Here is a 14,423-nt window from a genome sequence, read left to right as displayed (position 1 = left end):
CCACGAGTATCAGGTTTGCCTTTTTAAACACAGAGGGCAAATCTCTGTCTGATGATTTAGTTTCTCTGGCAATAACAAGTATTAAAGAGGGGCTCAACATTTTCTTTGGCTTGCAACTATTGACCTGGATAATGATTTAATACCTTGAAGTTTGTCTCAGGCTGTGGATCTTGGCCAGAATGAGAATGGAGAAATCTGTTTATTCTTTGGAACAGGAGATCAGCTTACTGCACCTGTGAAAAATGTAGGCTGTGTTTGGAAACTTGGAGTTTGGAAAAGTAAGCTAGAAATGTGTCATGTCCACAGTATAAGTTCATTTTTAAAGAGAGCAGATTATTGGCAAACGAATTAAACATCTGAACTGTGCAGGAGTTCTGTGAATCCCTGGCACAGCCAGGGCCCAGTAAGCAAGGTGGAAATAGCCCTGAGCTGAAATAAGGCAGACAGTGGATAAAATAAATAGAATGGTGGGGAAGTAGCAGCGTGCACTAGCCTTCGGAATGGTTATGAATCATTTGAGTATGTATATGCTTTAAACAGAGACAAATGAGCAGTCATTAACAACTGTTTTGCATAGCCTGCCTCGAGTGATAGATTTGTCGAGGCCTGAGGATGAAGTTGCGAGTTCCAGCTAAGCTGATCTATGAGCTGAAAGCGGTGGGACAGCCCAGCATGCCCCCCAGCCCCTGCTGCAAACCGTGTGCTGTACCCCCTCCTCGCCTTGCACTGCCCCGCTCGGAGCTCACTCCCCTGGGAGCAAGCGGGGTCTGAGTTGCCAGATCTCTTCTGTGCGAGTTTCTGAGCCGAGCCTGTGGCGGGTGAGTCCTGAGGCCATGCAAGCCCTGGGCACAGCACAGGGGCAGGCCAGGCTGGGGGGGCCCACGGTGAAGCAGCACGGCATGGGGATGCCGAACACGACTTTGGCGTCTCCAGCTGCTGCTTCCCAGAGGTGACATCGCCCCTGCCACCGGATAAGGCAGTCAGGCCCAGTTCAGGGGTATGCAGCAGTGGGGAGGACAGGGTGCGGGGCCCAGGGCAGCACCAGCCCAGTGACAGCCTTGGAAGGGCAGTGTCCTGAGGGATGTCGTGGGCAGGAGATATGGTGGACTGCAGCAACGGGTGGCTGCTGTGGGTGAAGTAGGAGGGTTGCAGAGAAGAGCCTGGAGCTGTCTAGGATTCTCGCTATATTCAGTATAATGTTGGGTATAAATAGCGATGGAGAAAACCTGACAAGGAATTGAAGATTGTTACCATTAGCACAGGAAAATCAGCCATGAGTAAAATTACAATCCGCAAGCACAAGCTTGCGTGCCTCTTCCAGCAGTAGCAGGAACGTCCTGGCAATAACCTCTTCTTGGGTGAACTCTGTGAGGGGCTCCTGTTGGCATGGGCTTGGCGCCCCTATGGGCACCCTGCGTGGGAGCCTGGTCATGGCAAGGGACTGGTCTGCCTCGGTGCTGGAAGCGTCCACTCCTCCTGGAGCCAGGGGTCCAGCAACGCAGGTTCCCAGCAGCGCCGCACTGCATTCTGCATTGCAGTAGGAGGCCGTTCCGCTCTCTCCCATCACCTCCTGAGATGCTCTTTCTGTCCCGGTGCTCTCCAGACAGTATTGCACGCAAGCAGCCGCGGGATTTCCTTAGGGTAGCTCTGAGCTGAGCAAGGACAAGTTTGAAGCCTGCGCCACATTTCCCCAGGCCGATGCTTTGGATTCTGCAGCAGATGCTGAATTTCCCTTGCCCGTGTCCCGCATGTCCTGACCTGGCATTTCGGGCTGAGATGGGCGGTCTGAACCCAGTAGTCCCCCAGACTCCTCTCAGGAGCCAAGGGCTGGTGATGGAGCGACAGCCCCAGCAGCCTCTCCGTGCCAAACTCACTGCCCTGACCTTTGCTTTCTCAGAGCAGAAAAACACCAGATCCTGTTTGTTCCCCAAACAATAATAGGAGAAGCCTCCAAAAGCAGCAATCAGAGCAATCAAGCATTTCTGACTGGCATGATGTGCTCTTTAAAGCCCCTTGCTAGGGCTTGCTGCTCCAGGCTGCTCCAGGGCTATTTGGATGCAGACCCCGCAGCCACGCTCCTGCAGGGCTATCTGCATCTCTATCCCTGCCCTCAGTGGTCCTGGGGGGCTGTTCTGGCTCACTTAACTGGAGAAAATTGTGCGGGCGCAGCCCAGCTGAGGCCCTCCAAGCTACGATGATCTTCTTGGCCAGGTCTGTCCTGGCCTTCCCCTTTGGCCCTTGCTTGGGGCACTTCTGCCCTCTCCACCACACTGCCCACCCCATGCTGCTGATGCCAGGAACCTTCATGGCCTTTTCGGCCACCTCACGCTCCTGCATTTTGGTGGCACCCCATCACCCATCACCACTGCCCTCTCCTTACGGGCTGCTCCCCAGCAGTGCCGAGGGGAAACCCGCACCCAGCACAGCCTGTGGAAATTCCTGATACTCACTTCAGTTATTTGTGCCTCTCCAGCTAAAAAAAAAAAAAAAAAAAAAAGGCACATTGAGGGAGTCCAAACCTGCTAATTTTACACCTAGCCACCCACACAACCATGTGTTCACATCGCTTCCGCCCCCGCTCCACCCGCATGCTCCCTGCAGCCGAGGCAGCAGGCCCAGGGCCTGGCATCCTGCCCGCCCTGGCGCGGGCATGGCTGGGCTGCCCCGGCACGGCTGCCACTGCTGGGCCTGGGGGGATGCAGCAGCAGCCCCGGCGCTGCCTGGAGCTCAGGGCCCGGCTGAGTGCAGATTGGGCCGGCAGCGAGCAGACAGGCCCATGAGGAGCTGCCATCCAGCCCCGACCTGTGGGCCCCTCAGGACTGTGCGGCTGTGGCAACGTGGGCAGGGAGACGCAGCGTGGCCTCCGCAGCAGTGCAGCCCTGCTGGGACGCCCTGCAGCGCCCGCAGCTCCCGGCAGCCTCATGCCCTGCCGGCGCGCGGGGGCTCTGGCACCCCACACGACTTTGGGAACCTGCTGTGGGTTGTGCGGCAGAGGCACCCTGCACCGGGTAGAGCACCTGAGACATCTAGTGGCCGCCTCCCCAAATGCCAGCATGGGTGCAGGCCCGGGGCCTGAGGCGTCCCTAGGGACGTGGTGGCAGCGAGCCAGGCTCCCAGCACCACGCGACAGGATGCTGCCCGCGGGGTTATGAGATGCATAGCACAGGTGGGAGCACAGGATGCAGCAGGACATGGTCGATTTGCCTGTTCTTCTGCGACCTTCACCTGCCCCCCGCATCATGAGGTTTGTTATATTATGAGTTTGGGGCAGTGGGTGTTTTTTTTGGTTTGGTTTGGCTTGATTGTCTGTTTTTGTATTTTGGAAGGATGCTCCCCTGGTGCCCCAGGGCAGCGTGTCTGTACCAGAGCTGGAAGGTCGGGCAGCAGGACAGCCTGTGTCCATGCAGACCCCGTTGAATGGTTCTCCCAGCGCTGCCTGGCTTATTCCCCACTGGAGCTGGGGGGGGATTTGTGGTGTCTCACCATTAGGAGTAGTGCCTTGGCTCTGAACACAGCTGGGCTGACACACTGCTGCAGAGAAATGTTTTATCAAGGAGACTAAAGACTCGATTTCTACCTGGAAATTGCCCAATTTGACTTGTGAACCTTGAAAAGCAGCCCACTGCATCCCAATTCTCAGACCAATTTAGTCTCTGTTGGAGCCGGGAGCCCCTCGCTGCAGTGCAGGCTCTACCTGTTAGGAGATCAGAACAAGTGGTTTTCTCACTGCTTTCCCGCTCCATCAAACAGGTTGCTTCAAAGCTGTGAATTAGCTGCTCTTCATCATGAATGCTCTCAGCCATCCTTCCTCTAAACCATGTCCATGGGCTTTGTGGCACCTTCCTTCTCCCAACCAAGGCCTCAGTGACTCCTTCCGCTACACAGAACTCCTCAATCCTTTTCTTCTCCATCCTGCGGGCTATAGCCCAGCTACGTGCCCGGCTCAGAAGTTGCTTTGATTTCCCCCCACTCTGTCTCTTGCTTACCATTTCCCCTCTGTGCCGTGCTCCTTAGTTTCTCTGGTGATCACAGCTCCCTGGATCGCTGCTCCATCACTCTCCCTTCCATCCCTCACTGAGAGCTGCCCTCCCCCTGTGCCAGCCCCCTGCTTCATCACCCACCGGCCTCCTGCCTCACGCTCCCGGCAAGGCAGCCTTTGCAGGGACGGGTGAAGGCTTCGTTAGTCTAATTGAGACTCCTGGGGAAAGCAGCTCTGTAATCAGGCACATTGTCCACGAGTCTGAAAAAGGAGCAGCAACTTAGAGACTAAGACTGCTTGGGTGCTCACAAGAGCATGACTTTTTTGCAGCACTGTCTTTTGGTCTAATAAAAGCAATTTTGTCTTGCCTTGAGCCGTACCTAAGCCTTAGGTGATCATGACTTTGAAAATCATGGCTCATTATGACTACCAACACTGTTATGCTATTTCTATGGCTGAGGTGGCCCAATCTGCCCCCTCTAATTACATGGTCTAGACCCTTCAAAGCCCTTCCTTAATTCCCTGGTGTTCTCTTCTTCCAAATACCAGCTTTCCTTCTGGTAATTCTTTGCCTTTGCTTTTCCAGCCTTGCCTGCTGGTTTTCGCTCTGGCAGAATTACAGACTTTGCTGCCCAAAGGCAGAGACGTTGCCTCCCTGGCTGCCTGGCAGGGCTTGGGCCTCAGTCCAGAAGACCCAAAGCAACTCCTGAGGGCTCTCGAGCAGGGCTCAGTGAAGGGCACTGGCCATGGGGTCACAGAGAGTCCTGCACTTCTGCTCAGCGTGGACCCTGGCTAGTGCTGGCACAGTGGGGCCAGCAGTGGGAATGCTGACATCCCTCAGTGTTCGCCCAGAGAAAACGAAATACTTCAGGAAAGTCCTTGGCCTGGATGGGCCCTCTCTCTTGAGAGTCTGGGAACATGTGATCCAACCAGAACCTGCTAATGAGCCCAGGAAGCAATGCACAGTGTTTGCTTGACATGGCAGTTAAATTGTGATTGATTCCTGGAAAAGCTACTTAATTTATTCTTAACTGGATTTATCATAGCCAGCATCTGCGCTGAGTGTCCCATTGAGGGCTGCCCATTCCTGCCAGTAATGCACAGACCTTCCACATGAGGGAAGGAGGGAAAAAACTCCAGGCTGGTCCTGCAGGCACCTGAACCAACCCAGTGGGGAAGAGATGTGAAGATGGGATGCATGAAGCACACAGCTGAATTTGGTACATTTTCGTTTTCATGCCTTATTTTGACTCCTTTCATAGAGCACTTGCTTTGAGAAGCTCTGAGTAAATAGCATAGTTCTGCTTTTCCTGTTCTTCCAGGGAACGGTGCAGCTGGTGCAGAGAGCATGGGAGAGCCCCTGTCTTGTGGAGAGTTTTTGGGAATGGCTGCACACAGGGGAGAGGCGATTTGCTGTGGAGCAGCAAGCAGTAGCCTCTGCAATACCGCTCAGCCTGGCTGCAGTAATAGTCCAGCTCAGCCAATGCTCTAAAACGGCCTCCTCCTCAGTGTGCCCCCGCTCTGGGCTCAAGCTGTGTGTGTACATTTGTATGTATACATCTTCCCTGTGCACCTAATCGCAGCTCACTGCTGTTACCTGGTGCCAGTATTACACAGACTAGCACCATGGGGCTAATGGTTATGCATGCCATCCAATCACGCTTGTAATGAGGATGGAGAGTGTCTGCTCTTAGCCAATTTTGTCTTTTACAGCTTCCTTGCTTTCATCTGACTGCTTCATTCCTCTTCCCCCAAGCCTAGCAATAAAGTCCCAGTTAAATTCACTGTAGAATCCAGATAAATCAAATCTGGTTTGGAGATGACCATGGAATCGCCTGGGCTCTGCAGCTCCCTGCATCCCTACACCTGTTCCTTGCTTTCCTTGCAGTCCCACTCTAATATTCTCTCTATTTTTATGGCCCTAGTCCCCACGGGGCTGTGCGCGAGGCGCAGCCCTGGTCTGCGAACGCTGCTCGGTGCGTGCGAATGCAGGTGCTCGCGCGCACGCACGCTGCCAGCCCAGGGATTGAGGAGCGGGAAACGTTTCTAGCCCCTCTGGAACCGGATCTCTACATCATCTATCGGAGGGAGGTTTCAGCCCTGGCCTCAGCCATGTTATCCCGACACATCAGCCATATCCCCTATTGTTACTCTTTTGAGACACACTCACCCTGGAATGTGTGGTACTAATGACCCCTGTCTCCTCCTCGTGTTCAGGCCAGGCGGCCCATCGTTCTTCATCCGTCAGTCAGTCCTGGCAGTCTGTCTGGTAGCATCCTCTGAGCTGTGTTGCAAGGTGCAGAAGTCACTCTTACCTCTCTGGTGGATAATTTTTAATAGCTTTCTTGCTGTGATTTTGCTCTGGGTCTTATAGTACCAGGGGCCACCGGTGCCCCTCTCAGCCTCTGCTGCTGCCTGCTCTCCCATATCAGCCTGCCAAGGCCCTCTCCCCAGACACTCACTGCCTCCTTCCAAGCCTCCTTTTAATTTCTCAATTCCCTTCTTTCCCTACCCATGTTCTGAGTGTTTCCCCTTGTACAGCTGTGAACATATGTCTTTACTGTGCAATTTTCCTCCTCCCTCAAATCGGTTACTGAAGACCTGAAGTAGGATAAGCAGCAACCATCACACACACAGTATCCACTAGCCAGCAGCCCACAGCCTGCCTGCTGGCATTTTCAGCACATTTGGATCCCTCTCCTGCAGACAGCTCCCGGCAAGTTCAGCAGCAAGCTCCCCTCCCTCCCAGATGGAAGTCAGTGCCAGAAACATTTCTTGACACAAAGCATGAGTGCCTTACTGAAAACCATCATCTTTCGCTTACTAGAGCTCATCTTCATGTCTTTCTGCTCGTGGTTGTCCCATTACTCTCAAAAGATATTCAGTGACTACCCTCTCTTTATTGGTTTATTAAAATCAAAATATTTTTATTAGAAACATAATTGGCACATCAAGGAAAGTAAGCAGGAGGTTTTGTGCTTTCCTTTACTAAAATTGAAGATCAAGCTTTGTGCTCCAGACATGGTTATCTGGGTCTGTGTAGGAAATGAAAATGTCTGTGATACAAATACGCACTTCCCTTAAATATTTTGAAAATACTTAATGGCCATCTGCTGTACACCCATTATCTGTTTTTACTAGGAAGATGAGAGACTGAAGAAAGCAGATGATAGTTTTGGGGAGGGAGATGTGGAGGGTATTTGCTGATATAGGCAGAGTTTCAACAACACAGGAGTGTTTCTGAATGGGTTCATTTTGGTGAGCAGCTTTCAAAAATGTGACAACTGCTGCCAAAAAAAAAAAAAAAAAAAAAAAAAAAAAGTTCTTTGACAGGGACATTGAAAGCTGGATCCCGCACTAAAACTTTTGCAGTGTCGAAAAATCTGGCCAAAGGGACAGGATCACTTGGGAGGAAACTGGGCTTTCCATTCTCTGGAGTCTTCACCTCAAACTTCTTTATTTGTATTTTTTTCCCAAGGATAGATTTAAATCCAAGGTGATGTGCTGTCTATCGCAAACAGTAGTGTGCCAGAGGGACCCCTGTGCCAGGTGGAAGCGCATCTCTGCTGCACAATGTGCTGCAGAGGAAGCAATTTCTGAGGTCTCCAAGGAGAAGAGTAACATTTGGGGTTGCAAGGCAATAAGGTGGCAAACTCCAGGAGCTGGGAGTTTGCTGTGGAGCTTCTGTAAAACACAGCACTTGGTTCTGAAGAGTGCAGAGTAATCGTTTCGCTCTCCTGAGGAAATCTGATATTTCACTGTACATCAGCTCTGTGCCAAGGTGGGTTGGAGAGCCAAAACAGCAAATGCTCCTCAGAAGGAGAGGGTTTGAAATATTTCATCTCAGAAATTTCCTCATGAAAACTGGCACTGTTATTGCAAACACATTGTTTCAGCAATCTGAAATAGAGGAAAGAAATAGTGAGGTGCATTTGACTGAAGAAGAGATCAGTGTTGACAAAACCACCTTTGGCTGTAGGGCTCCCCTTTGGACTCAGCATTGTCTGAGGCCGATGGCCCAGTGCTGGGGCTATGTGGCTGTCAATTGTACCCAGGGGTGGAACTGTTTTAAATAAAGGTCTGATGTGGTCTTTGTTTACTTGAATTGCCATAATTTCAATGTCAGCCAAATCCCCATGGGGTCTCCCATTTAGCCTATGCATCCCTCTGTTCCTCCATGCGGTCATGTGAGTAACAAATACTCCCCAAGCTGGTACTCAAGCCAAAGCACTCCTCAAAATGTCCTCGCCACCGCCTCCTGCCTTTCCTCGATTTCTAGTTACCCTCTGAGCCCCAGCTCAGCCTTGAAAGAGCCTAGAAAACATCCTTCGAAAAGCCATTAGCTGAATGTGTAGTGCCTGGAGGGCTGTAATTCATTGTGTGAGCCTCCACTTTGGGAAGTCAGGAAGGCCCCTCAAGTAGATGCTGCATCTTATCTGCTTCTGTGCTGTATGTTACCCTTTGTAGCAGCACAAATTGTGAACCAGCATTAAAGATGTAGCATGTCTTTTCCTATCAGACTGCACGTGGCTTCTCAAGATGCATTATAGATAAAGCAAATCCACATCTTAATCCGGTCTGAATCAGATCATCTTGTTGCATGGCTGCGTCCTTATCTTACTACCAGCTGGGGAGAGCTGAAGAGATGCTCAGTTTGCTGAGATAGCATTCAAGCTGTGGAAGCGGGGGAAGGATCTAATTTTCTTTAGCATTGCCAAATCCTACTGTTCCCATTAGCTTCATTTTGACATCATCTCCGCATGGGCAATAGGATTTTCTTTTTCCTTGGCTCACTGAAATAACAGCCTCCTTGTTCCTCCTCTCTCTGCCTGCTCAGGACTGCCCTCCCCACCTGCCGTCAGGATGGAGAGTGTGCGTGAGCTCCAGAACCCCCTCTTGGCCAAGGCCAACGGGCACCTTCACGGCAGCTATTCTTACCACCAGCATCACAGCCAGGACTACCCCAGTCATCGATGCCAGGGGAAACTGTACTCCTACATCTTCCAAAACACTGGCAGTGCCAGGACTCACCAGCTGCTGGATGCTAGTTCTCTGCAGCTGGCTGTTGAAGCTTTATATGGGCCAAATTTCATCCTTGTGAAGGATGAGAGCACTCTGAAGGCCAAGGACAGCAAGACAGAAAGCTGTGAGACCACTTTTATGGAAAGCAAAGAGGCCACATCTGAAGGTCCTGACGGGTGCGACGCACAAGGGTCATGCCTGGTAGAGAGCGACATCCGCATCCAGACTGTGTCTTACGAGGTGGAGGAGGAGGAACTCCAGGAATACGAGGTGAGCCCTGCAAAGGTGGAATAGCACCAAATCCTTCTCTGATAACTGTGGCCATTGGACCAAATTCTTGGTCATTTATTCTGTGTTCTTCTGCCTTCCCTTCTCTCCTCTCATTTCCCATAGCTTCTTTCCCAGACCCTTTTCTGCCTTATTAGTCATTCTCTGTGCAACCAATATTGCTTATATTTCTTCTTTCTCCATATAATTTCTACTCTCTTCTCACCACAGACCTCAGAAGGAGGTCGGCTTCCCTGATGGCAGCTTGGTGCATCCCCCTGGGGAAGAACAGGAGATATGTCAGTGTGTGCAGGACCCTGAGGTTAATGCAGAGTGTTTGACAAGGGCATCTTGTGGCTTTTGTGTTACTAGTATCAATGGGAAATAGCAACCAGGTTGAACAGTAAAATTCACAAGCCTGATGGCAGCAATCATGAGAAAAGTTAATATATAAAGACAGGAGGAAACTTGCAATGGAAGAGTAAGAGCTGGCGAAGCAGCTTCATGCTGTTTGCCTCCCCACAACATCCCCCAGATCCCTGAGGTCCAAGTGGTCCCTGGATCCTGCTGGAGGTGGCATCTGATGACCTGGTACAGCTCTGCTGGTTTAGATGCTGGCAATATGGCCTTTTCAGACTGCGACATGCTTTTCCCCCATTCCTGTGGGGGAAAAGCCTTTCCCACGGCAGCATATTGTGTCCAGACTGGTCTGCTGGACAAGAGTGCCCACGCACAGGCAAAATTACTGCAGCTGTTCTGAGAGATGCAATCACTAAGACAACAGGGCAAAGAACCACCGCGATGGAGGCTCCAATTCAAGTGCTTTCCTTCACTTTCTAAATTAGTTTAGCAAGACATTGATCCCTAATGGGGATAAGGCACTTTGTTTAAGTTTGTTTAAGCTGACAAACAACCAGTTCCACTAAAGCTCAAGATACTTCAGTTTGAGAATATCTCCCAGGGAAATCCCAAACCCCCACCAAGCGAGCTCAGCACTCATGCTGGCAGGGAGCTGAGACTCCATTCCATTTGTTTAATTTGTTGAGCTACATGTTTTCTTATCAAACTAGGCTGAGATGATAAAGTATTACTGAAACTCATTCCCTGAATATGCAGGTAGTAAGTATAAGTAATTGTGGCAGGGCGAGGAGAGAGCAGCGTCTATGAGGAGGGTGCAGGGAAGCGGGTGAGGAGCCTGCAGGTGTGAGGAGAGGGGCGAGCTCAGCCCCCAGTCCAAACCCTGGCAGGATGGGGATCCATCTGCATTACGGGCTTGGAGCAGACTCCTCCTGCATCCTACCACATGCTGGTCTGTCTGTTAAGGCCCTCTTGCTGAGGCTAGACAGCAGCCTGCATTGCCTCCACATGCATAGAAGCAGCCTGTCTTCTCTGTCCAGGGAAGGCTGGAGCCAGGCAGGGAGGCAGAGGAGGGTACAATGGGGCCACAAGCTGTGGGGTGACAGGGTGGCAGAGAGAACCCAGAGCAATGAAGGGTGTTTGCACAAGCTGCCTGGTGTTCGCCGGGAGGCAGCCCCGAGCCCTGCACTGCCCCTGAATCCCTCTGTTTTGCAGAGTGACTCCTCCAGCGACAGCGAAAGCGAGGACCATTTCCTGATGCTTCCCCCCCGGGACCACCTGGGCCTGGCCCTGTTCTCCATGCTGTGCTGCTTCTGGCCTCTGGGCATCGCTGCCTTTTACTTCTCCCAAGGGGTAAGAGACCTTGCTGGCCGCTTCTGTGCTCAGCTGGGTGTACTCATCTTTGCTGAGCTGCTGGAGCAAGGGGAAAAAGCACCTTCAGCAAATATATATGTGGGTTACCAGTGGCCAGGCTTTTCCTTTGGGTCCTTCCAGTGTTATTTAGGGATCTGGTGCTTTCCTTTGCCCCTTGCCCATGTCTCCACCCTCCAGCCATGCTCATGAAGGCAAAACAATTCTCCGTTTGCCTCCTGATCCCCGGTAAGCACCATGTGGAGGTCCTGCGCCACGGTCCAGGCCATGCTGAGCCAGCTCAGACATGGGGGTCAGGCTGCCAAGACTGGATGCAGCTGAGCATCTAGTCTCTGCATCTCACTACAGGTGCGTTGCTATATTTGCTTCTGATGCTGCTTTGCCAAACTCTGCAAGCCAAAGCAAAAGTGTTTAAAGCTGGAAGGGATGGTCTTTCATGTGACTGAAACTGCTCTGAGATTCACAGGACATCCTGGGTTCAAGACCCACACCAGGTGGCCAATTCCCATTGCCTTCCCCTGTGTGTAAATTGGCAGTAACGTTCATCAGCAGTGGGGAAGTATCACTGACATCAGCAGTGGGGAAGTGTCAGAGGCTGGAGAGAGCTGTGGACCTTGGGCTGCACTGGCTTGGAGGAGCTACAGCCTTTGTAAGGGCTTAACACAGACTCTGGATGCAGTTTCATTAATGTTAATCCAGAACAGTTCATGCCAGGAAATTTAGTTGAGGTTTGTGCAGATATTGTTGTACCAAAAATAGATGAGTGAAGGGTTTTACAAAGTGAAATCAAGAGAATGGAAACAGAAATGGAAAAGTATATTTATAAGGATTATCTAGCAACAGAGTCAGTGAAAGAAAGGCAAAGCTTTAACCATGTCAGAGGTGACTAATCACACAACTTTGCACATGGTGCAGGCAAACGTTGTGACTTCTTCATGATGTACATGATGTACATCATCCAATTTAAATTTAGCAACAAGTTTCATTTGCTAAAATTCCTGCATCTTTTCTCTCTGGGGCAAGGACCATTTCCCCATTCCTTGCTTGTGCACAATAGATGTTCTTGATCTCCACATAGCAGCTCTAACACAAATAGGAAAAAAACTCTAAGAGCAGCCTTGAACATGCTCTAAGTACTCAAGGAAGCTGAAAGTTCCCAATGCAAAGATCTAACATTCATTTTCATCTCCACCACCAACTGCATTAATCTATTCTATGTCAAATAGGTTCCAGCTGAAAACCACATGCAGACAAAATCAAGTATTAGTATAGCCAGACCAACAGGCCAAACTGTTCGGGGTCCCCTCTCTGAGATGCGGCAGCACCAAAGTCTTAAGCAGAAAGAATAACTTTCTAGTGCTGCAGTACTCAAATCCAGGCTGATCCCTGCAAATCCATGATCCTACTTAAAGTTTCTGCAAATCCACTTCAGATATTCATATAAATTAACCCCCATAGCCTGGGATAGTAATTTCTGCAGATTTGGGCTTCATGTGTGTAAACGCACACACATAATTTATTAAATGGCCTTGTGTTATGTCATTTCAAAGGGACAGCACCCAGTCCCATTCATGATGCCACTTGTACGTAGTTCATACCACAGAGACAACACTCAGGAGAACCAAACATCTGTTTGACCTGCAAAAGTCCAGCAGCCACCTCACAGCTCTGGCTGAGCTCCCAGACATCTGGAATTTGAAGACAAATGGCCAAAGCTCCTGCTCCCCTTTAAGACAAAAAACTGCAGGCAGAAAAAGAGGAGATTCAGGGAAACATGAGTATGTTGCACCCCTTGCTGAACCTTCCCAGAGCTACAGTCCCTTTGCTGTCCATCCCACCATGCCTTCCGGCTTCTCATGGCCTTCATGGGATGAGGTGGCTAGAATGAATTCCATTGTGTCCTGAAAAAAATATAAAAGTCATGGCTCCAAGATATATTCAGTGTTCTTCCTGCCGTACTTCTAAATAGAGATATCCCAGAAAAAACTCAGAGCATCAGCAGAATTCCCAGTTAGTCTACTCAAAGCATGAAAGTCTGGATTCCGTTTGTATCAAAAAAATGAAGCAGTTAATTTGGGGGCTTTTTCAGGTCAGTACAGGTCAGAGAGGGACAGCTGCAGAGGGTGTTTTGAGCCTCTTAGTTGAGACTCCTCTTTGGGCAGGGGTAATAGCCCTCTGGAAGTGTCTGTGTGTTTTTCACAAGAGCCCATTTGGACGCCTGGGCACCTCACTTCCAGCTACTGCAATTGACCGAGACAAGTTCAGCCCCAGTCTCTGCATACACACACCTCTGTGCATGCCCTTCTGCAACTGTACTGCACACAGACTAAAAGGCCTAACTGAAGCAGTCATGAGCAATGAACATTTCCAAAAATCTACCTTGAAGCAGAGCAGAGACAGCTTCCTCTGCAAATACCTGTATTCACTCGCTAAAAATCACAGCAACCCTTCCTCTCCATTACACTTCAAGCCTGTAAGATGCTGGAGCGTGATCCCCTCATTGAAAGAAGCCATCCAAATATCCCCCTCTCCTTCAGCCATGAAATTCAAAGTGCACAGAGGTGCTCTGTGGGCATAAAATCCATCTGTCAGCGCTCTCCCCTCTAAACCAGCCACCTACCTCCTTGCAGAGCTTGTGTGCCCAAATCCCGCCTGACCTAGACTATGTGACAAGACTCTTACATGTTGCCTTCTCTTTGCAGACCAGTAAGGCTGTCTCCAAAGGAGATTTCCACCTGGCCAGTTCAGCCTCCCGGCGAGCTCTCTTCCTGGCTGCGCTCTCCATAACCATCGGCACAGGAGTGTACGTTGGGGTTGTCGTAGCACTGATTGCTTATCTCTCCAAAGGGGGCCACGTATAGCTGCCACCTACACCTCAATGCCATCCCCAGCAGCCAGCCCTCCTGGGATCGAGCCTTCCTGTGGAGCACAGGACGCCGATACTTGCAAGGGCTACTTGCACAGAAAGGTCCAGGCTTGGATGCCCTGCACAGGCTCTTTCCCCTTTCAGACAAAGAGTAGACCATCCCCTGTTCTCTCTGATGCTGTGGATGCCAACCACCAGCAGGAAAGTGAGCACCAGCCTGGGTGCTGGGACCAGGAGCATGTTTCCCTCATGGAAGAGGTGTAAGAGTGATGTGCCACACTGCTGCTTGCCACCACTACCAGCACCAAGGCACTGGTTTCCTTTCCCAGGCCTGCAGCGGAGAGATCCACCAATTATTTCCCAGGTTTTACCCTTGAAGTAGGCATGCAGGGAGGGGAGGGGATATAGCACCAGAAAATTGCCACTCTTTTTTCTGAGAGGCCAGGATCATGGCATGATTTCAAGACCTCTAAGGACAACATTCTCATTTGAGTACCATGGGGAGGGACCTGGCCCTTCAGCTGCAATGAAGCAGGAGGACACAGCGTGGACATGATTCAA

General features: G+C 50.8%; 1 protein-coding gene across 1 annotated transcript; it reads left to right on the top strand.

Moving 5' to 3' along the window:
- The first annotated feature begins 8,785 nt into the window (after positions 1 to 8,785).
- Positions 8,786 to 14,130, top strand: SYNDIG1L (synapse differentiation inducing 1 like). Its single transcript, XM_010213629.2, has 3 exons — positions 8,786 to 9,271; positions 10,841 to 10,978; positions 13,699 to 14,130. The coding sequence occupies exons 1-3, from the start codon at positions 8,843 to 8,845 to the stop codon at positions 13,855 to 13,857; spliced, it is 726 nt and encodes a 241-aa protein (XP_010211931.1). The 5' UTR covers positions 8,786 to 8,842; the 3' UTR covers positions 13,858 to 14,130.
- The last annotated feature ends 293 nt before the right edge of the window (positions 14,131 to 14,423 follow it).

This window comes from Tinamus guttatus, unplaced genomic scaffold (genome assembly GCF_059628265.1).
Source record: "Tinamus guttatus ecotype Peru unplaced genomic scaffold, ASM5962826v1 Tinamus_guttatus_pri_ptg000327l, whole genome shotgun sequence".
NCBI lineage: Eukaryota > Metazoa > Chordata > Aves > Tinamiformes > Tinamidae > Tinamus > Tinamus guttatus.
The sequence above is the reverse complement of the archived record's forward strand: the minus strand, read 5'-3'. Positions and strand labels throughout refer to the sequence as shown.

Coding starts and splice junctions, on each gene's coding strand:
- SYNDIG1L (XM_010213629.2), top strand. CDS start 8,843: ATGGAGAGTGTGCGTGAGCTCCAGAACCCCCTCTTGGCCAAGGCCAAC. Junction 9,272..10,840: donor AGGAACTCCAGGAATACGAG/GTGAGCCCTGCA, acceptor TCTGTTTTGCAG/AGTGACTCCTCCAGCGACAG. Junction 10,979..13,698: donor CCTTTTACTTCTCCCAAGGG/GTAAGAGACCTT, acceptor TTCTCTTTGCAG/ACCAGTAAGGCTGTCTCCAA.